Consider the following 21075-nt stretch of genomic DNA (forward strand, 5'->3'; position numbering starts at 1 on the left):
CCTTGACCAAGGATTTGGGGATTCAGTTTGTCACCAGAGCCTGGAGCAGCACGGACATAGAGAGCTCCCCGTCACCATGGCCGGGCCCTTTCTGTAGCGGTGGTCTCCACTGTGACAGCCACGGGACGCAGCTTCCACGCCCGAGGGAATTCATTTAAAAAGGTTAACCAGTTTACAAACGAACACTTGACGTGTCTTCTCGGGCACACAGGCCGACAGCCAGCGTGGGCCTTCTGCCCTGTGACACAGTGTGAGTCCGAGGCTTCCAGGCCGGCCTGTTTTCTAGTGTCTGCGGCACGTGAGATCCCGGGCCAGGCAAGGGTGACGAACGAGTGCCTAACTCCAGTAAGTCAAGGTCTCTTTAGTAAGAGCATAGTGCTCTGATGGCCCAGGCAAAGAAGGACCTGGCTCCAGAAACTAGGACTCGGATTCCCGCCCACTGTCAGTCGGCTGCAGACCCCGGATTCCCGGCATGTGCTGTGGAATTACAGGAGTTCTTGTCCCCTGGGGCGGGGAGGGGGGGTCTGTGAGTGGTAGTGAAACAGCATCCCTCCCTCCACTAATAAAAGCTGCCCTTCCGTGGTGAGTGGCTTAGTGTATTTGGAAGAGAAGCACGCTGTGAGTCGCAGATTAGTCCCACTCGGTGTGGAAGTGAAACTCCTCTGATTAACCGCCGTGAAAGAGCCTCACCCTCATTCCTCTTTGTGGTTTCTCCAGTCCTGGACTTCAGCGATCCCTTCAGCACCGAGGTCAAGCCACGGATCCTGCTCATGGGCCTGCGGAGAAGTGGCAAGTCGTCCATCCAGAAAGTGGTCTTCCACAAAATGTCTCCCAACGAGACCCTGTTCCTGGAGAGCACGAACAAGATATGCCGCGAAGACGTCTCCAACAGCTCCTTCGTCAGCTTTCAGATCTGGGACTTCCCAGGGCAGATCGACTTTTTTGACCCAACCTTTGACTACGAGATGATCTTCAGGGGAACAGGAGCACTGATATTTGTCATTGACTCCCAGGTACAGCTCAGAGGCTTGGCGGGGGGGGGGGGGGGGTGCTTCCCAGCCGGTCAGACAGGCCCTCCCTTGTTAGGACAAGTTCGTCTGTGATGGTTTTAGTTTTACATCCAGAACAGGCCCTTCTGCCAAACCAGCCTTTCTCCGCCAAGGCTTGCACACCTGGCTAAGGAGAAAAGGCCCCCATCACCTGGCCCTGAGCATCAAGGACCCTTCTTGCTGGGTGTGGGTGAGTTGTTCTGAGCCTGGAGACCCAGTGTGACAGTAGACTCTCCCCTTGCCCTTTGCCAGACTGCAGTCTCTATGAGAGCAAATTGTCAGGACCCTTCTCTCAGGGAGAAACCACTGGGTGGGTTTGAACAGCTGACTTGTCCGTTAGCAGCTGAGCCCTGAACTACTGCAGCCTCGGGGCTCCTCGAGTGACCTTTGGGGAGCCACTTAGGTCTCAGCATGGATGGGATAGCCCAGGCCAGTGACAGCCAACAGGTGTCAGCCCCCTCTGATAGACTGGCATGCATCCATCAAAGATGACAGCTTTTCGGCAGCAGAAGGTGCTCTAGTGGTACCGGGCTGAGCACTCGGCTGCTAACCAAAAAGTCAGCCGTGGAAATCCCCCAGCCTTTCTGCGAGAGGACAAGGTAGTCTGCTTTGTAAAGAGTTCAGCCCATGTGGTGGGTCTACCCAGTCCTACGACAGCGATGGCTGTGGGTCTCAGCAGCTAAACGCATACAAACTTACATTTTAAAAGATCTAGCATTTCTTTTTTTTTTTGAGAGAAATTTTTTTTAACAATTTATTAGGGGCTCATACAACTCTTATCACAGTCCATACATATACATACATCAATTGTATAAAGCACATCTGTACATTCTTTGCCCTAATCATTTTTTTTCTCCTCTTTTCTTTTTTTACATTTTATTAGGGGCTCATACAACTCTTATCACAATCCATACATATACATACATCAATTGTATAAAGCATATCCATACATTCCCTGCCCCAATCATTCTCAAAGCATTTGCTCTCCACTTAAGCCCTTTGCATCAGGTCCTCTTTTTTTTCCCCCCTCCCTCCTCTCTCCCCCTCCCTCATGTGCCCTTGATAATTTATACATCGTTATTTTGTCATATCTTGTCCTATCCGGAGTCTCCCCTCCCTTCCTTCTCTGCTGTCCCTCTCCCAGGGAAGAGGTCACATGTGGATCCTTGTAATCAGTTCCCCCCTTTCCAACCCACTCACCCTCCACTCTCCCAGCATCGCCCCTCACACCCTTGGTCTTGAAGGTATCATCCACCCTAGATTCCCTGTGTCTCCAGCCCTCATATGTACCAGTGTACAGCCTCTGCCCTATCCAGCCCTGCAAGGTAGAATTCGGATCATGGTAGTTGGGGGGAGGAAGCATCCAGGATCTGGGGGAAAGCTGTGTTCTTCATCAGTACTACCTCGCACCCTAATTAACCCATCTCCTCTCCTAAACCCCTCTATGAGGGGATCTCCATTGGCCGACACTTGGGCCTTGGGTCTCCACTCTGCACTTCCCCCTTCATTTAATATGGTATATATATACATATATACACACACACACATATATATATATATATATATATACATGTACACATACATACACATATATCTTTTTTTTTTTGCATGATGCCTTATACCTGGTCCCTTGGCACCTCGTGATCGCACTGGCCGGTGTGCTTCTTCCATGTGGGCTTTTTTGCTTCTGAGCTAGATGGCCGCTTGTTCACCTTCAAGCCTTTAAGACCCCAGACACTATCTCTTTTGATAGCCGGGCACCATCAGCTTTCTTCACCACATTTGCTTATGCACCCATTTGTCTTCAGCGATCCTATCATGGAGGTGTGCAGTCAATGATATGATTTTTTGTTCTTTGATGCCTGGTAACTGATCCCTTCGGGACCACTCAATCACACAGGCTGGTGTGTTCTTCCATGTGGACTTTGTTGCTTCTGAGCTAGATGGCTGCTTGTTTATCTTCAAGCCTTTAAGAGCCCAGTCACTATCTCTTTTGATAGCCGGGCACCATCAGCTTTCTTCACCACATTTACTTGTTCACCCCCTTTGGCTCCAGCCGTTGTGTCGGGAGAGTGAGCATCATAGAGTTCCAATTTAATAAAAAAAAGTATTCATGCATTGAGGGAGTGTTTGAGTAGAGGCCCAAGGTCCTTCTGCCACCTTAATACTTAACCTATAAATATAGACACATAGATCTATTTCCCCATCCTCCTATATATGTTTGCATGTACATGTCTTTGTCTAGACCTCCATAAATGCCCTTTAACTCCTAGCTCTTTCCTCCATCTCCCTTGACTTTCCTCCTGCCCTACTACCATGCTTCGTCGCCACCTGGGCTAGAGTATACCTCTTCTCTAAGCAACCTTACCCTTGATCATTCCCCACCACGCCTGCCACTCCCCCCTCTCTACCGTTTTGGGTCCCATGTTTTTCCCTTGTCCCTGTGTTTGTTAACACCACTTCCTTACTCCCCATACCCCCCCACCCCAAGTCCCCCTGGAACTGTCCCGTTGTTTTTCCTCCATATAGTTCATCCAGCCTGTCCTATTCAGACAGACCTGTGGAGACACTAACATGCACAAAAACAAGACAGAGGAAAACAAAGCAACAGTATACAACCAGACAACAAAACAACAAAAACAAACCACTGACAAAGAACAGAACAAAACAGTTCACAAGAGAAAAGCTTGTAGTTAGTTCAGGGATCGTTTGCTGGCCCTTAGGAGCGTTTTCCACTCCAGTCTGTTGGGGCACCACGCCCTGGCCCCAAAGTCCACTTTCAGCATTCCCTGGGGACCTTGCCACTCCATTCCCTTGCTGTTCCGCTGCACTCCCCCAGTAATTTGCCTCGGTGTGGTGAGGTCTAGCATTTCTTATGAAGAAATCGTTTTCTAGGTGAAAAATGTTCTTGTAAATCCTGTTATTGAAAAGTATTGCCAGGAAGAAAGCGGATGGTGCCTGGCTATCAAAAGATATAGCATCTGGGGTCTTAAAGGCTTGAAGGTAAACAAGCGGCCATCTAGCTCAGAAGAAACAAAGCCCACATGGAAGAAGCACACCAGCTTGTGGGATCACGAGGTGTCAAAGGGATCAGGTATCAGGCATCATCAGAACAAAAAATTTTACCATAGTGAATGAGGGGGAGAGTGCGGAGTGGAGACCCAAAGCCCATTTGTCGGCCACTGGAGATCCCCTGGCAGAGGGGTCTTGGGGAGGAGAGGAGTCAGTTAGGGTACGATGTAGCAACAATGAAAAATACAACTTTCCTCTAGTTCCTAAATGCTTCCTCACCCCCCCCTCCCTGCCCGCCTCCACTATCATGATCCGAATTCTCCCTTGCAAGCCTGGCTAGACCAGAGGATATACACTGGTACAGATAGGAACTGGAAACACAGGGAATCCAGGGAGAATGATCCCTTTAGGACCAGTGGTGTGATGGCGATACTGGGAGGGTAGAGGAAGAGTGGGTTGGACAGGGGGAACCTATTACAAGGATCTACATGTGACCTCCCTGGGGAACGGACAACAGAAAAGTGGGTGAAGGGAGACGTCGGACAGGGCAAGATATGACAAAATAATAATTTATAAATTATCAAGGGTTCATGAGGGAGTGGGAAGGGAGGGGGAAAATGAGGACCTGATACCAGGGGCTTAAGGGGAGAGTAAATGTTTTGAGAATGATGAGGGCAATGAATGTACTTATGTGCTTGACACAATTGATGCATGTATGGATTGTGATAAGAGTTGTATGAGCCCCTAATAAAAGGATTTAAAAAAATCCAAAAAAATAGTATTGCCAGAAGACAGTTGATCAGATAGCAGAACTTGATTTGCGTTTTCATAGCTGATTATTAAAAGCAAAAAAGGGTAGATGTTATTTTCCCTGTTTATTTCATAGGTCTATGCTTGAACAGGACAGAGCTTGACATCAATTTGTCGGGACATGTTTGTATAGATGTAATCACTGAGAAATGGGTTCACTTAAATAGATAGGAGCTGTGGGTGAGTTTTGCATATAGCATGTGCTTAATTACTTAAAGTCTTTCCAGCGTATAGTTCCTGAATTGCTGTTTCTTATGACCAAAACCAAAAGCTTATCAGCAGATAGCCAATCTGTTCTTCCAACTTGGTAAACAGGGAAGAACTGGAAAACCCTCCTCTTGCAGAGAGCCTGTTACCCGGTCTTTAGAGTGGGTTTCTCCATTGAGTCTCTCCAGCGAGCACAGCAGGGGTGATTATACCCAGAAGGCCCCCACACCTGGAGTGAGCGTGCCTTAAGTGTTAGTGTGTGTGTGTGTGAACTGTGGGACCTCAAGTGGGGGTCTCTGGCAGATCACTTAGAAAAGAGTGTACTGGTGGGCACCAACCCCCCAATACAAAACAAAAAAGTGGAAAAAGCTGTATTGGGTGGAGCTTTTGTAGTACTCATATTTTCCTACCAGGTGGACATCATGCAACTCGCTCTGAGCTAGTGCACCCAGTGGTGTTGCCTGGGAAGGGTCTCTGGTCACAGTGAATTTTTTCATAAATTCGCTCTAACCTGGTTTTATTTGTGTGTGTGATGGCTGGTATAAGAGAATAGTTTGTGGCTGTGAAATTTTGTCTGCTGCTCGGGAAAAATGTGGCAGAGACCATTGTGATGTTGAACACAGCTTATAAGGACAGCCCTGTGGGAAAAATTCAAGTGTCCGAGTGGTTTTCTTGTTTCAAAAGAGGTGAAATGTCGATTGATGACAAACCTCATTCTGGAAATCAGTCTACTTCCTGAATGGACAGAAATGTAGAGTTCGTGCCACCAGATCACACTGTTAATTAAAATTTCTATTTAGAGCTTCTGAAAAGATAGCGTAACAGTGTGCAAGAAAAAAGACCTTATTTGTGGCAAACCAGGGGACTGGTTTTACCACCATGACAATGCACCTGTTCACGCAGCCATCTCATTTTGCCATTTTTTGGCAAAAACCAGCATGCCTCTCTTGCCCCATGCACTTGACTCACCTGACCTCCCTGTGTGCGACTTCTTTTTTTTCTGCAATTGCAGAGGGACATGAAGGGACAGCAATTTGGCAACAGAAGAGGTGAAGAAAAACAAGGGAGGTGCTGTCAGCCATCCAATGAGTTTGGAAAATGTTTCCCAGAGTGGAACTGCAGTTTTGACAAATATATTAAGTGTAATGGAGAGTTCTTTGAAGGTGATAAGGTTGTTTCGTAAAAAAAATAAAAAATCTCCCAGCTAAAAAAGTGAGTCAGAATTCTCTAGTGCAGTGGTTCTCAACCTTCCTTAGTGCTGTGACCCTTGAATACAGCTCCTCATGTTGTGGTGACCCCCAACCATAACATTACTTTCATTCTTACGTCATAACTAATTTTGCTACTGTTATGAATTGTAATGTAATGTATCTGATATGTATTTCCATTGTTACAAATTGAACATAATTAAGCATAATGAAAGCATAGTGATTACTCATGAAATAATATGTAATTATATATTGTGAAATATTTGTGTTTTCCAATGTTCTTAGGTGACCCACGTGAAAGGGTCCTTTGACCTCCAAAGGGGTTGCGACCCACAGGTTGAGAACCACTGTTGTAGTTGATGACAGGTTTACATTTAGTCAGACCGGGCCATTGATGCTCTCTGTTCCCATGTAGCACCTACCCTTAGAAAGAGCCTGTCATGTGCCGCAGCCGGACGGCACCCCAGCTGTGAGGGATCAAAGCCCAAAACCCACTCTGATGGACAGGCATTTCCAGAACCATGGACGTACACTGGGCCCATGGCTGGCCGGTCTTGGCTCAGTGGCACTCAGGATTCTTTCCTCCAGGAGAAGCAGCGCTCTGACAGATGAAGGGGCCGTGGGTATGGATTAGGGATACTGGTTCTGAGCGCACACGCGGGAGAGCCATTTTCCAAGAAGGCTGCTCACGCCTCACGGAACAGTACGTTCTTGAGGAGACCAGGTGTCTGTTTAATGTAATGATGAAACTTGCAGCCAAGCCATTCTGTTCCTGGTGACTGTGTGCTTCCTGTGTGCGGTGGGAGCGTGACCACGTGGTTAGAAGAGATCCTTCTCTAGTGGGTGTGTGCAGGGGGAATCCAGCCCCTAGCACATCATCACTGGTCTGGTAGGTGCAATTGTACAGCGATAATAAGTAAAGATTACAGTAAAGTCATCGAGAGCGTGAGAGATAGAAGAGACACATTTCATGGTAGCATGCTCACCTCAGCCCCACTTGGTGGTCCACGTGCAGAGAGGGGGAGGGGAAGGAGGACAAGGGGAAAGGAAACAGGGGAGGGAGGACTGGAGAGGAGAGGTGTCAAGGGAGGAGCCGAGAGAGGACTCTATTGCTAACCCAGGCCTATCTACCTTTGGGGGAGTGCAAACCCACTAATTACAGGTAAAGACATATGTCACAGGAAGGGGTTGCACTATAGGTTATACAGCAACAAGAGGGGGACAATCTAAGGGATATACACGCAATAGGAAGGGGAGGGATTGGAGGTATACATGGGACAAGATGGTCAGATCCTAGATTCCGGATGGCAGCCTAACTTTGGATGTCACTGAGCCTGGTTAATCTGTTCTCTGAACCTCCATAGAAACCATTATCAGTAGGGTGTAAACCCCACCTACAGGAACCAAGCTAATGGGTCACAAGCAGGGAGTGGGGCTACCTTTAGTCTGGCAACTGTCTGCCTTCAGGGAGGATGTCTCTAAGCATCTGACTTCCTACCGTATGCTGGCAAAAAGTCCCTACTGTTTGACATATCTTTGGGGGAGACAAAGCTGGGGAAAAGTCTCTTTATAATCCCACAGGTGTGAAGGAAGGCTTCAGACCAAATGCCTGGTCAGTACAATCTTCTCTGAATGCTCTCCCAGCAAGCAACTCACTCCTCCGTGGCCCAGGCAGGAGCGCGTGTGTTGGGCGACCTGCTTCAGGTCCAGTGGCTGCTTCTGTGACAGTCCCACTTGTGCTGACCTGTTTCTGGCCCATCTGTGGCCTCTCTGCCTCCTATCAGCCAGCCCCATCAAGTAGGGGGCTCAGAGCCTGAGGGGAGCGGCTGGGGTGCATGCCCTGCTGCTGGGGCTCTGAGGTGGTCCACTCAGCCTGTCTCTCTCCTAAGCGCCATCTTACACGTTGCCTGCTTCACAGTTGTTGAGCCTCAGGAAGCAAAGGCAGCCTTGCCAGGGATAAGTAGATTCTGAGCAGATTATTCATCATTTCAGGACTCCAGCTTGGTGAGTAATTACTTAAAGACCGTTGCCAATCTTTCTCAGTGTTTATAATAGGGCGTTAATGTGACTCTTACAGGTTCCCTGGCCTTTTTAAAACTCAGCTCTAATTTGGTTTTAATTCTACCTGGATTTGAAGAGCAGACCCTCTCATCTGTTCTATTTTATTTTAAGCTATAGGGTAGAGAAAGGCCTGAGATAGTCCCCCTTTTAAGCTACAGCTTCAAAAAAAAGTAGAATTGCGTTCTGTCATTTATCCAAAGTGAGAAAGAATGCAAGGCACAGTGTCAGCACCACCCCGGGCTAGGTTTCTCTGTTGGCAGCTGATTACAGGTCTGTTCTGCGGGGAAACTGCGAGGGTTGCTCAGGGCACTGAAACCGCTCTGCAGCAGGGGGCTGAGGCCTCGGCACTTCGCTGGCATTTCCTTTATTTCTCAGCTATGTGCTGTTGGTCTGATACCTCATATTTTAATTTTGTCTGTGAATTCCTCACAGCCACACGGTTGCCAGATAAAGATAACCCCATCATGGACGTGGGTCTGCATAGACTCTTGTGGAAGCAGAGCAGGTCACTTCAAGTGACTTCCCACGAGGAAACGATGTGATGCCCAATGGATGCCATGAGCTGCGGCTCCCCCCCACCTCCCCATGCCCCAGAAGTCACTGCTCATGTGCCTTTAGATCCCACAGCGAGTCGGGCCTGCAGCAGTGATAGGCACCTCCTGATATTTTCCAGGCCTTGTACTGATGTCAGGAGCCTGGTGGCATAGTGGTTACATGTTGGACTGTGGTCCTCAAGGTCCGCAGTTCAAATTTACTAGCTGCTCTGAGGGAGAAAGACAGGGATTTCTACTACCATATAGAGCTACAGCCACAGGAACCCACAGGGGCAGTTCCACCCTGTCCTGTAGGGTCATTATGAGTTGGCAGTGAGTATGTTGATGTAGACATAGGACAATGTTTTTTTCCACCCCTCAGGGTTTACATGTCCTGGAAGAGAACAACAAATACAGGCATTCTTAAATGGGAAAACTCATCTATAATGCCTCTGCTGTGATAGCCCAAACATTCACACACACACCCTTTGTTATTAAAGTTTTATTGGCACTTCATCAATGTATCATAAAATTCAATAGTTCAGTTATAGCAAGAAGGAGTAGTACAATCATTACCACAGTCCATTTAGAACATTTTCTTCTTCCTTGTGCTCATTGTTATTAGTGTAAATGTTTTTTAATTGTGGCAAAAATATACACAATAAAATATTCTCCAATTCAGCAACTTCTACATGTATAATTCAGTGCCATTGACTATACCCCCTTTACAATCACTATTGATAACCTTTTCCAAATTATTCCAGCACCATTGACATAAACTCAATGCCCCCTTAACAAAAAGTATTCCTTCACCAATGATAACCCCTGGTCAAGTTTGGTTTCTGTTTGAGTAGTTTTCTTGATATAAAATTAACATATATTTCTTTTAAAGAAATCATATATATATATTACATATACACTTCATAATTAAACTCTGAAGAGTTAAACTCAAAGAGTTGTGTATACATCATCACATCAGTTCTAGTGCTCCCTCCCCCTTCTGGCGTTCATTGTTTGCTCCCCAATAATTGACGCCATGCCATGGTGTACAGAAAGGCTGACTATTCTAACCCGCCTAGGGGCTCCTTCGGAGAGAGGCCTGGTGACCTGCTGTCAGAAAGATCTTTGTGGGCTGTGGAGCAGGGTCAGCCGAGGAGGACTGTCCCCTAGGGTTTCCGAGGCCGAAAGCTAGACAGCACAGGACAGCAGGCCTCTTCCTGTGGAGCCACCTAACCATGTGGCCCCCGGGCTCCTTTGTAAATCCTGGAAAATCCTTTGGGGCAGCTCGTCTGTTACAAGGGGTCACCATGTGCCACAAATCGCCTCTAACAACAAAATAACAAGTCATAACTGGCATTGGAAAGCCCTTTAAATTCTCTCCTGTAAATCTTCTTTTTGCTCTACAGTATGTCATACAATTCTATTCACATCCTTCAAACTTGCAAAACTGACAGCATCACATACTGGTGGGGACGCCGGAGCATCTCTGACAGTGTGTATTCAGGTTCAGGGTGTGCATTCCTGTGACCCAGCAAAGGCTGCCCTCGGGGCAACCCCAGAAAACTCCAGCGAGTTGGCCCCAGACGACACTTGTGCATAAGAGTGTCTACATTATCATTGTCTGCACTTATACACCGTTGGAAGCATTCTGAATGGCAACAGGCAGATAAATAGTGAATAATAGACATTCCTTCAACGAAATACAGCTGAAGGGAGCTAGGCATTTCAATGAATAGAGTTCAGTCACATAAAATGTTAAGTGAAAAGGACAAATGATAAAGTACTTGAAACTTGATGTTTCTGTAGGTTTTCAAACAACGTGAACGCGTTGTATAGCATAGGGATATGAATGAGTATGCACAGAGTAAATGCGTGAGGAGATGAGGGGGAATAAATACTAAACTCAGGATAGTGGTGCCTCTGGGGGCTAGAGGGATGGAGACTGGGAGGAGCCCTGGGCCTCAGTGTCTGCTGTCATATTTTGTAGATGGAGAGATGGCCACAGAGGTATTAATTCAATTGATAGGAGGTGTTGGGCCTCATAAGTTGTTGGGTGTTGCCCAGGCAACTCGAATCGCGTGCTGACACAATCTGTAGGAAGGGGGCAAAAAATAGTATAGAGTCATTGAGCTAGGGACCAGAGGTTGGCAACCTTTTTCAGTAAAGACAGATAGTGAATATTTTAGGTTTTGCAGACTACTGTTTCTGGGGAGTTTCTACTGAGGAAGACTACCTAGCCCTGCCATCGTAGCGGGACAGCTGCCATCGACAATATACAACTAAACGAGTGAGGTTGGGTTCCAGTAACAGTAACAATTGACTGACAAATGTGGGGGAGGTCCTGTGGAGGGGGTGGCCAGGGACCACGGTTTGGTGACCTGTGCTCTGGGGAAGCTTCCCTTCTCCCCTCAGCCCCTGGCCACCACGAGTCTGCTTCTGTTGCTGTGTGTGTGATTATAGAGACCTTCCCAGCTCTGTCTCCCCACTTTTGGTGGGACAGGCCCGATTTAAAAAAATTTTTCCCACATCCTGCGGCGTTTTAAAAAAGTCCCAATTTTGAGGATGGGGAAAAAGATCTATGTGCCTATATTTTTAGGCTTAGTATTAAGGTGGCAGAAGGACCTTGGGCCTCTACTCAAGCACTCCCTCAATGCATGAATAGTTTCCTCTATTAAATTGGCATTCTCTGATGCTCACCCTCCCGACACAACCGCTGAAGCCAAAGCAGGTGAACAAGCAAATGTGAAGAAAGCTGATGGTGCCCGGCTATCAAAAGATATAGTGTCTGGGGTCTTAAAGTCTTGAAGGTAAACAAGCAGCCATCTAGCTCAGAAGCAACAAAGCCCACATGGAAGAACACACCAGCCTGTGTGATCAGGTGGTTCCGAAGGGATCAGTTATCAGGCATCAAAGAACAAAAAAATCATATCATTGGGTGCACATCTCCATGATATGATCGCTGAGGACAAACAGATACATAAGCAAATGTGGCGAAGGAAGCTGATGGTGCCCGGCTATCTAAAGAGATAGCATCTGAGGTCTTAAAGGCTTGAAGGTAAACAAGCAGCCATCTAGCTCAGAAGCAACAAAGCCCAAATGGAAGAAGCACACCAGCCTGTGTGATCATGAGGTGTCGAAGAGATCAGGTATAAGGTATCATCATCATCACACACACACACACACACACACATACAAATATCTTACCATAGTGAATGAAGGGGACAGTGCAGAGTGGAGACCCAAAGACCATTTGTTTGCCACTGGAGATCCCCTTGCAGAGGGGTCTAGGGGAGGAGATGAGTGAGTCAGGGTACGATGTAGCACTGATGAAGAATACAGCTTTCCTCCAGTTCCTAAATGCTTCCTCCCCCCCAACTATCATGATCCGAATTCTACCTTGCAAGTCTGGATAGAGCAGAGGATGTACACTGGTGCAGATAGGAGCTGGAGGCACAGGGAATGGAGGGCGGATGATACCTTCAGGACCAGGGGTGTGAGGGGCGGTACTGGGAGGGTAGAGGGTGAGTGGGTTGGAAAGAGGGAACTGATTACAAGGATCTACATATGACCTCCTCCCTGGGGGATGGACAACAGAAAATGGGATGAAGGGATATGTCGGACAGGGAAAGATATGACAAAATAATAATTTATAAATTATCAAGTGCTCATGAATAAGGGGGGAGCGGGAAGGGAAAAAAAAAAGGACCTGATGCAAAGGGCTTAAGTAGAGAGCAAATGCTTTGAAAATGATGAGGGCAAAGAATGTATAGATGTGCTTTACACAAGTTGATGTATGTATGGATTGTGATAAGAGTTGTATGAGCCCCTAATAAAATGTTTTTTAAAAATGAAAAAAAATTTTAAAAGTCCCGATTTTTGGAAAGAATGCACGACAAGCTAGGGTATACGGCTTTTTGACTGCCGTGTGACTATTTTGCCAGGATAGAAGTTTTATCCATGGTGTCCTGTTGGTATCCTGCTTCACCAATGTTAAAATCTGGTCACCTTACCAAAGACATGCCCCAAACTAGGGGCTTTTTGCTAGCATATGGGGGGAGGTCCCATGCTTAGAGACATTCTAAGGCAGTCAATTGCCTGGCTCTGCTCCCTGCTGTTAAGGACAATGGGATACTCCCTAAAGGCTTGGGACCATTAGCTTAGTTCCTGTAGGTGGGGTTTTACACTCTACTGATAATGGTTTCTATGGAGATCCAGAGAACAGGTCAAACCTGCTCAGTGGCATCCAGAGTCAGGCTGCCATCCTGAATCTAGGATATGCCCGGCTTGTCCCATGTATACCTCAATCCCTCCCCTTCCTATTGCGTATATAGCCCTAGATTGTCCCCCTCTCATTGCTGTATAACCTATAGTGCAAACAAACAAACAACAAAGAAAAAAAACCCTATAGTGCAAGTCCTTCCTGTGATGTATGTCTTTACCTGTGATTAGTGGGCTTGCACTGCCCCCAAGTATATATAGGCCTTGGTTAGCAATAAAGAGCTCTCTCTGTTTCCCCCCCTTGTCCTCTCATCTGCTCCCTATTTTGTGCTCCTTCCGTTTCCCTTTCCCCTTGTCCTCCTTCCCCTCCCCCTCTCTCCACGTGGACCACCAAGCAGGCCTGAGGTGAGCATGCTACCATGAAATGTGTCTGACTCCATTATTCCAATCTCTTTTTTATCTCTCATGCTCTTTATGACTTTGATAATTGTATATCTCAACCATACATTTGTGCCTATTGAATCCATGATTAGTGGTGGGGGCTGGCCCCTTCTTACCACAGCTGTGGATTTGTGCGTTCTGGATATTACACATAAATGTCATTTTTGTGTCTGGCTTCTTATACGTGTGATGTTTCCGAGGTCTATCCATGCTGTAGCATCTGTCAGTACGCTATCCTTGTTATATTCTCATATGCACATGCATATTCACCAGCTACTGAGCATATGGGGGCAACCTACCATTGGCTGTTGGGAATAGCATGGCTTCAACATGTATGCATATTTGTCTGAGACCGTATTCTCATTCTTTTAAGTGTCTGTTACGGAGCGGAATTGCTGGGTCACAAGGTGATTTAGTTTGTGCTTTCCTCTTTGATAACAAACCCTAAGTTTTCAAGTTTGATTTTATGAAAAGAGGTTTTATTTGGGACTTTGCAACATGTTTGGGGTTTATACTTCTGTGGTTTCCAGAGCCTAAGGGTGGCAGGGAGGGCGACTTGGACGGCTTGGGGAAGCAAGGGCATTTCTGCTGGCGGTGCCCACTCTAACAGGTGCGTCTCTGTTCCCAGGACGATTACATGGAAGCCCTGGCCAGGCTCCACCTCACGGTGACCAGGGCCTACAAAGTGAACACCGACATCAACTTTGAGGTGTTTATTCATAAAGTGGATGGCCTGTCAGATGACCACAAAATTGAGACCCAAAGAGATATTCACCAGAGGGCAAACGATGACCTTGCAGATGCTGGATTGGAGAAAATTCACCTCAGGTGAGAGCCCGATCCCAGACTGAGACAGGGACAAAGCTGGCTGGGGCCCACAGGCACCGGATGGGCTCGGCATTGCAGGCCTTTACCCGCATGCCCTGTTCTGTGCGGCAGACATTGGGAAAAGCATTTAGTATTTACGAAAAGTAACTGAATGTACGCATTGTAATCTCTGGTTGAAGCAATGTATTTGTTTCAGCCTAGAACCAAACTAGGGTTCCCCTGCCCAATAGGAAACACGGCACATACAACCCCTGAGCATACTCAAGAAGGTACCACCTAGATGTTGAAGTTGGCCCACTCAACATTTCACTGCCATCCAGAACATTCGGACACAGTGACCATATGGGACAGAAAGGAACTGTTCCTCAGGGTCTGAGACTTTCCATTTCTGTGGGGAGCAGACAGCTCACGCTTCCTCCCAAGGAGCGGCTGGTGGGGGAAACTGTTTTTCTGTAGGTAGCACTGCCACATGTACTCCATGCTGCCACCAGGGCTCCTGGTGGAAACTCAACCAGTCTTGAAAAATAGGAGATTGTAGTTCGGTGTCTCCCCCTCCCCCGGAACCCTGTGTACCACGGACTGGCACTCCGCCCTGGCCTGCACCCTCCTCACGAGTGATGCTGGAGCCCGTGGTGGGCAGCCACACAGTCACTGCACCTGGGTGATGGCCTTCCTCGTGTTTGCTGACCCTCCTTTCCTGGGGACTGGTCCCTCCTCTGTGTGTATAGTATAGGAGATGAAGTCTTACCGTCAGACTGCTTCTAAGGAGTGTCCTGGCTGTACTTCTAAGACAGCGTTGTTCTCCTGGCAGTCCACATGGTACTTTCCATAGTCTGTCAACACTGTGATCCAAATGCATCCGTTCTTCTGAGGTGGGTGAGGCCAGGTTGACTAGAGAAACAAATTCAGTGACGATCACATATGTGTAAGAAAGAGCTTTATATCAAAGAGTAATTGTATATCAGGCAAACAACCCAGCCCAGTCCAGATCAAATCCATAAGTCCGATACAAGTCCCTAAGTTCCTCTTCATACTCAACGTGAGCACCTGCACGATCGCAGGCCAGTGGGTGCAAAGTCTTGTGGCTCTAATGGCGGTGGCCACATCACAGGGCTCTGGCAGCCACCAGGGTCCACCAGCAGGAAGGTGAAGGCAGGGAGAGGTGGGAGGTTCCCAGGACCTTCCTTATGAGAAGGCCTTGCCCATAGGGAGGTACCATTGGGCTGTGGCCTGATTTGACAGGCTAGACTCCACCCCTACACTTTTAGATCTTTTTAAGTTGACCTGAAATTATGTAAGTACCACATGAGGTCTTCCTTATGAGTGTTTCAGCTTTGGAATGCATATGATATCATTGAGAATACTACAGCTTTAGTGCTCAAAGTGACATCCTTTCTCTTTATTGCTTTCGAGAGGTCTTGTGCAGTACCTATCATTAAAAATAGCCACTAACTGAGAGGTTGACAGCTTGAACCCATCCAGAGGTGCTTAGTTCTACCCAGTAACATACCGGGTGGGTCTCCATGCATTGGAACCGACTTGATGGTGTGCTAGACAGTACCTGGAAGAGTGTCTGAAAATAGTCCACATGGAAATAAATAGCCACAGAAGACACCTAGCACACTGGCAACACTTCAATATCACCACCAGATCGACCTGCTGCTGTTTGTGGTTGTAGGCCGCAGGGACCCCATATGACAAGTAGAAGTGCCACCTGGAGTGTTCTAGGCCATCATATTAATAGGAGCCAATTGGTCGGCCTTCTCCCTCAGGTTTGAACGGCCCTCCTTTTGATTAGCTGCCAAGGGCTTCCCCACTGCATGACTTTGGACAGCCCATCGGGCTGTGTAAGAGGGTTCTCTCGCTAGCTGGAGGAAGGTGGTATGGGCACATGCAGCTGCATGTTTAAGCTTCGAAATCCAGCCAGCCCACAAGCGAGGAGGCAGCCTGCTCCTGTGAAGGCGAAAGAAAGCCTAGCGTGCAGGTCTGCCCTGTCCTGGAAGGTCCCCGTGACTCGGAATTGACCACTTGATGGCAGTGAGGCTGAGAACAACGCGTGCTACACCTGCACATCCTGAAGGCAGGCGGCTGGTGTGGGGACACAGCCTAAGCAGTTTATTCCTCAGCCCCAAGGAGCATGTGCTGACATATTGTTTCTTCTTCACAGCTTTTATCTGACAAGCATCTATGATCATTCAATCTTCGAAGCTTTTAGCAAAGTGGTTCAGAAACTGATTCCACAACTCCCAACCCTGGAGAATTTGCTAAACATCTTCATCTCAGTAAGTAAATAGTACTTTACCCACCCCTCCTTTGAAGCAGTTAAGCTGTCTGCCTCCCTGAAGAATGATGTTGCAAGCCTAATACAGGTCTGCTGGTTTCTGCTGCTGCTTCTTGCCATTCGTGGTCACTCCAGCATGACTCTTGAGCATTCATCTTGCTTTTTGTTTTTAATTTGCAAACATTTTGGGAGACATTCACGTTCTCCCCATGCTTCCCTTTTCTCCTTATAGAGTGTATTGTATCTCACCCCTACCCCCACCCCAACTCTCTTCCCTTCCCCATGACCTTTCCCACCTGCTCACCCACCTGCCCTGCACTAGTGCAGTGAAATTGGAGATGCTCATAGATAGTGTTGTAGCTTCTTTAAACATTTCACTCTAAAGCTGTAGTTCACTGTTAGACTTGGAGTGTTTATTCTTCAAGCTGTGGGCATTCAATATTGATAGGGCCCTAGGAGGGTGGGGCTATAAAGGTTGTGGTGGTCAATAGGGCTTATGTAGTTCAATATATTTTTATGTGTTTAGTGACACTGCCAGGCTGCCGGTGAGCAGAAGAACCTACCTGTTTGTGGGACTCACATTGGCTCGGTCTCAGCACAACTTTGGGATTGTCTTTCTAGATTTTAAAAATGTGTTTTCCTATTTTCAGTTGGTAAAATTCACTTTTGGGGGGTGTATGGAGTACTGTGTTGGTGAGTGTTGTAAACACTGCCCAGTTTGCCTGCTTAAATTAAGTAATTTATGGTAAACCAATTCCTTTGGGACAACTCACTTTTCACTTCTCAGGAAGTTTTTGAATGTTAAGTTTAAGTTGTAACAAAATGCCACAACTCAGAATTTTCAGCAGCGCGGTTTTTGCTCATTTGGAGTTTGCATTGAGGATGACATGTAATTTTATATAACGATGACCTGGTCTGAAATCAACTGTCACTTTAAGGGAGCATCTTTTTGTTTCAGAATTCTGGGATTGAAAAGGCTTTTCTCTTTGATGTGGTCAGTAAAATTTATATTGCAACTGATAGTACCCCAGTGGATATGCAGACTTATGAGCTCTGCTGTGATATGATAGATGTGGTTATCGACATCTCTTGTATTTATGGGTAAGTAAAACGTTCTTCAAGGTCACAGTCAACTCGTACTTCTCTTTCATAACCTTTAAGACATTTTTTGCATTTGCTGATTTGATGTAGTACTTTTGTTTTAAATGACCAAGACCTATAATTAGCAGTACTGTTTTGTGGACAATTAACTAGTTATCCAGCAAACACTTGGCATAATGTTGTTCTGCTTTCAACTATTGCATGAAGCAAGAATTACTGTTTTCCTTTTACAGGTAGAGAAACTGAGACTAACAGTAGTTAAGCTTCTAACTTCTGCTGATACTGCCAATAAGGGGTGTAACCAGAATTTGAACTCAGTTCTCGCTGATTTCTGGCCCTTCAGCTGAAAAACCTATCAGCATATGTGCTAGGTGGGGTTGTCCAGAGAAACACAGTCAGCTGTGCTCATCTGTTTATAAGAAAGAGCTTTTAGATCAAGAAGCTGCCTCAGCCCAGTCCAAGTCAAGCCCATGGGTCCCATGTTAGCCCTCTTCAGGCGCATGCAGCTGCAGGCCAAGGACGCAGAGCGATGAAGCGGGAGGCAGGGAGAGCACAGGTCAGTGGGTGCAAAGTCGTGCGGATCCAAGGTTGATGGGAACTTGGCAGCATGCTGAAAGCTCTCCTGTTTGTTGGTCCGCATGAGGCTGCCCCGAAGCGGGGAGACACAGAGCCCTGGCGAGGAGGCAAGTGCAAGTCCAGAGAGAGAACGCTCTCCCTGCCTGTCTTATTAAGAGGCCATAGCTCCCAAGGAGGCATCATTCCCCTTCTTGTGGACTTTTCTCTCCCATTTCACCCAGTTGATACTTGTCAATAGTCTAGCCTGCTGCTTACCTCCCTCCTTTGTCACCCCCACTTGGCAGTCTCCAAAGTGTTCCCTTTGGTATAAAAGTCTATCTGGCCTCTGGTAAAAACCAACCCCGTCACAGTGGTCTCTTTTCATATCTGTCCTTTGGTGATTGACTAATTCACTCAGCACAATGTTCTCCATGCACATCCGTGCCATCAGGTGTTTTCAGGGATGCACAGAGAACACCACAGTGTCTATCCACTCTTCCACTGGGGGGCAGTTAGGTGGGTTCCAATGTCTTGCTATTGTGAAGAGTGCTGCGAGGAACCCAGGAGCACATGTTCTTGTCACGGTTCTTCTTTAGACATATACCCCGCAGAGAGACTGCTGGATCATATGGGATTTGTATTCCCACTAACTGAGGTCGAGCCACATCCTTTTCCCAGCGGTTGTACATACTTCCAGTCCCACCAGCAGTGTATGAGGCTTCCAGCCTGCAGGGTCTCCAGCATTTGCTATTTTTCCTGTGTGTTTGTTTTTAACCTTGCTTGCCATTGTTAGTGGAAGGTGGTTGTCTTGTTGGTTTTTGATTTGCATCTCCTGAATGGCTAGTGATTGTGAGCATTTCCCATGTTGGCCATTTGGATGCCATTTTGACGAACTGTCAGTTCCTATCCTTTGCCCCTTGAAAAACTTGGATTACTTGCCTTTTTCTTATTGAGGTATTGCAGTTTCCTATAGGTGTTAGAGGTTAGTCTCATGTCCATCCTGTCTTTGCTAAAGATTTTTCCCCATGCTGTGGGTTCTCTTTGTACTCTTTTGGTAAAGGTCTTTCCATGCACCTAAGTGTCTTGTTTTCAGTAGGGCCCAGTCATCTACTTTATCATCTGTGGGTGTTTTATTATATTTGATAGTGTGTCTGGGTCCCTGTTTTCTTATTGATGATCTTGATAGCTTTGGATTTCACATTTAGGTCTTTGGTCCATTTTGACTGGTTCTGCACACAAGGTGAGATGGGGTCCTGCTTCATTCTTCGACAGGTGGAGCTCCATTTGCAGCAGCACCGTGTGTGTGTGTGTGTGTGTGTGTATGTAAGACACCGTGCTATCCTGCCTCATGTTCTTTGTCCTTTGTCGAAGGTCAGTTGTCTGTAGGTGGACGAATTTATTTCTGGGTTCCCGATTCTGTTCTATTGGTCTATGGGTGTATCCTTGTGCCAGTACCAGCCTGTGTTAACTATTGTAGCTTATTGTAACTAGTTAACTATTGTGGTGGGTTTTGAGGTTGGGAATGGGGAGGCCTCCCCCTTTGTTCGTCTCTCCACATGAAGTTGGTCATTAGTGCTTTCATTCCTTTCGAGAATGAAATTGGGATCTGGAAAGCAAGTGCATTGTCTTTCAATTCCATTTTCCCAAGAACTCTTTGAAGTCACCTTACGCGGTGGACTCGCAATATCAGGAGGGACTGACCCTTGGAGAAGGACCTCCTGCTTGGTAAAGTAGAAGGCGGGTGATGATGGCGTGGCACGGTGGCTACAGCAGTGGGTTCCAACACGGCAGTCAGTGATTGAGGGAGGCACAGTCCAGGCCGGGGTTCCTTTGTTGTTGTTTGGCCAGCAGGGTCCCTGTCGGGCCTCCGTTAACTTCACCAGCAGGCAGCAGAATCAAACCAGTAGCATCGACCACTGCCGGCCAGTTGCTCTGAGACAAAGCTCCGACATGCCTCCTGCCCTCACCCTTTCTTACCAGTTCTCACACCGACCATCCTTCCTAGGACGTGGTCTCCTGGGTTTACTGAGCCTTTGCAAGGGCCACACAGGAATCAGACAACCCTCATGATTATGGGGCTCATTAGGGAAGTTAACAGGTGGAACTTCAGGATCAGGAATACTCAAAGAATACAGTACATGGTCCAAAGCACCACTTCTCGGCTATGCCTGCAAGCATGTCCAAGCCCTTCGCCTTGTGGCCTGCTTGGACAAGGGCTCTAAAGTTCCTTTAGCTCTCAGTTGCTCTGCTCCATGGCCCGACATTCTCTGCCTTGTTAGGGTAGGTGTAACTCTATCCATCAAGCACCCTCGCCACCTGGACTGTGCAGCTCAAAGGTGCTCAGCACTTAGTTCCCTCCCTCCATGAAGATCGGGAGGCAACCCTCTCTGCCAGCCAGCCTCCCACCCAGAGGTGCTCAGCTGTTTCTGCCTGGCCGGAACCCACCACTCCTTGTGCTTTTCATTCCGCTGTCCTCTGCTTCTTGGCACTCGCTGCCGTTGGAGCTGACTTGGGCGTTAGAGTTCTTTATCTCTTGGACCAGGATGTATCAGCGCAGGAATCTCAGGGTCTGAAGGACATGCTCTATGTCCGGCTCGTCTTCTTTTTGTTGTTTTTGCTGCCATCCGATTGGTTCGGACGTCATAGAGACTGAAAAAAATAAAACCACTGGCCGGTCCTCTGCCATCCTCACAATTGTTCTTCAGTGTGAGCTCCTGGTTGTGGCTATGGTGTCTGTTCATCTTGTCAAGGGTCTGCCTCTCTTGCCTCCC

The 21075-nt window shown here is 47.3% G+C and overlaps 1 protein-coding gene and 1 long non-coding RNA gene across 6 annotated transcripts in view; one reads left to right on the forward strand and one right to left on the reverse strand.

Annotated features, from left to right (window-relative positions):
* Positions 1-21075, forward strand: part of RRAGD (Ras related GTP binding D) — a 50730-nt gene that overhangs the window by 16891 nt on the left and 12764 nt on the right. Inside the window, exons 2-5 of the mRNA XM_075554776.1 lie at positions 718-1013; positions 14168-14367; positions 16535-16649; positions 17607-17749. Coding sequence (XP_075410891.1) covers positions 718-1013; positions 14168-14367; positions 16535-16649; positions 17607-17749 — 754 coding nt within the window. The remainder of the gene's footprint in view (positions 1-717; positions 1014-14167; positions 14368-16534; positions 16650-17606; positions 17750-21075) is intronic.
* The window catches only part of LOC142453453 (uncharacterized), a 37260-nt gene continuing 25551 nt past the window's right edge, over positions 9367-21075 (reverse strand). The window contains exons 2-5 of one of the 5 annotated variants that reach the window (XR_012785378.1): positions 15116-15258; positions 14315-14467; positions 12085-12164; positions 9367-10971 (exon numbers count right to left, since the gene is read on the reverse strand). This is a non-coding gene — a long non-coding RNA (uncharacterized LOC142453453). Of the gene's footprint in view, positions 10972-12084; positions 12165-13988; positions 14468-15115; positions 15259-21075 lie in introns of those variants that run through there. The other 4 variants (XR_012785382.1, XR_012785381.1, XR_012785380.1 and 1 more) reach the window with 4 other exon arrangements.

The sequence above is a fragment of the Tenrec ecaudatus genome, chromosome 7 (assembly GCF_050624435.1).
Source record: "Tenrec ecaudatus isolate mTenEca1 chromosome 7, mTenEca1.hap1, whole genome shotgun sequence".
NCBI classification, from domain to species: Eukaryota; Metazoa; Chordata; class Mammalia; order Afrosoricida; family Tenrecidae; genus Tenrec; species Tenrec ecaudatus.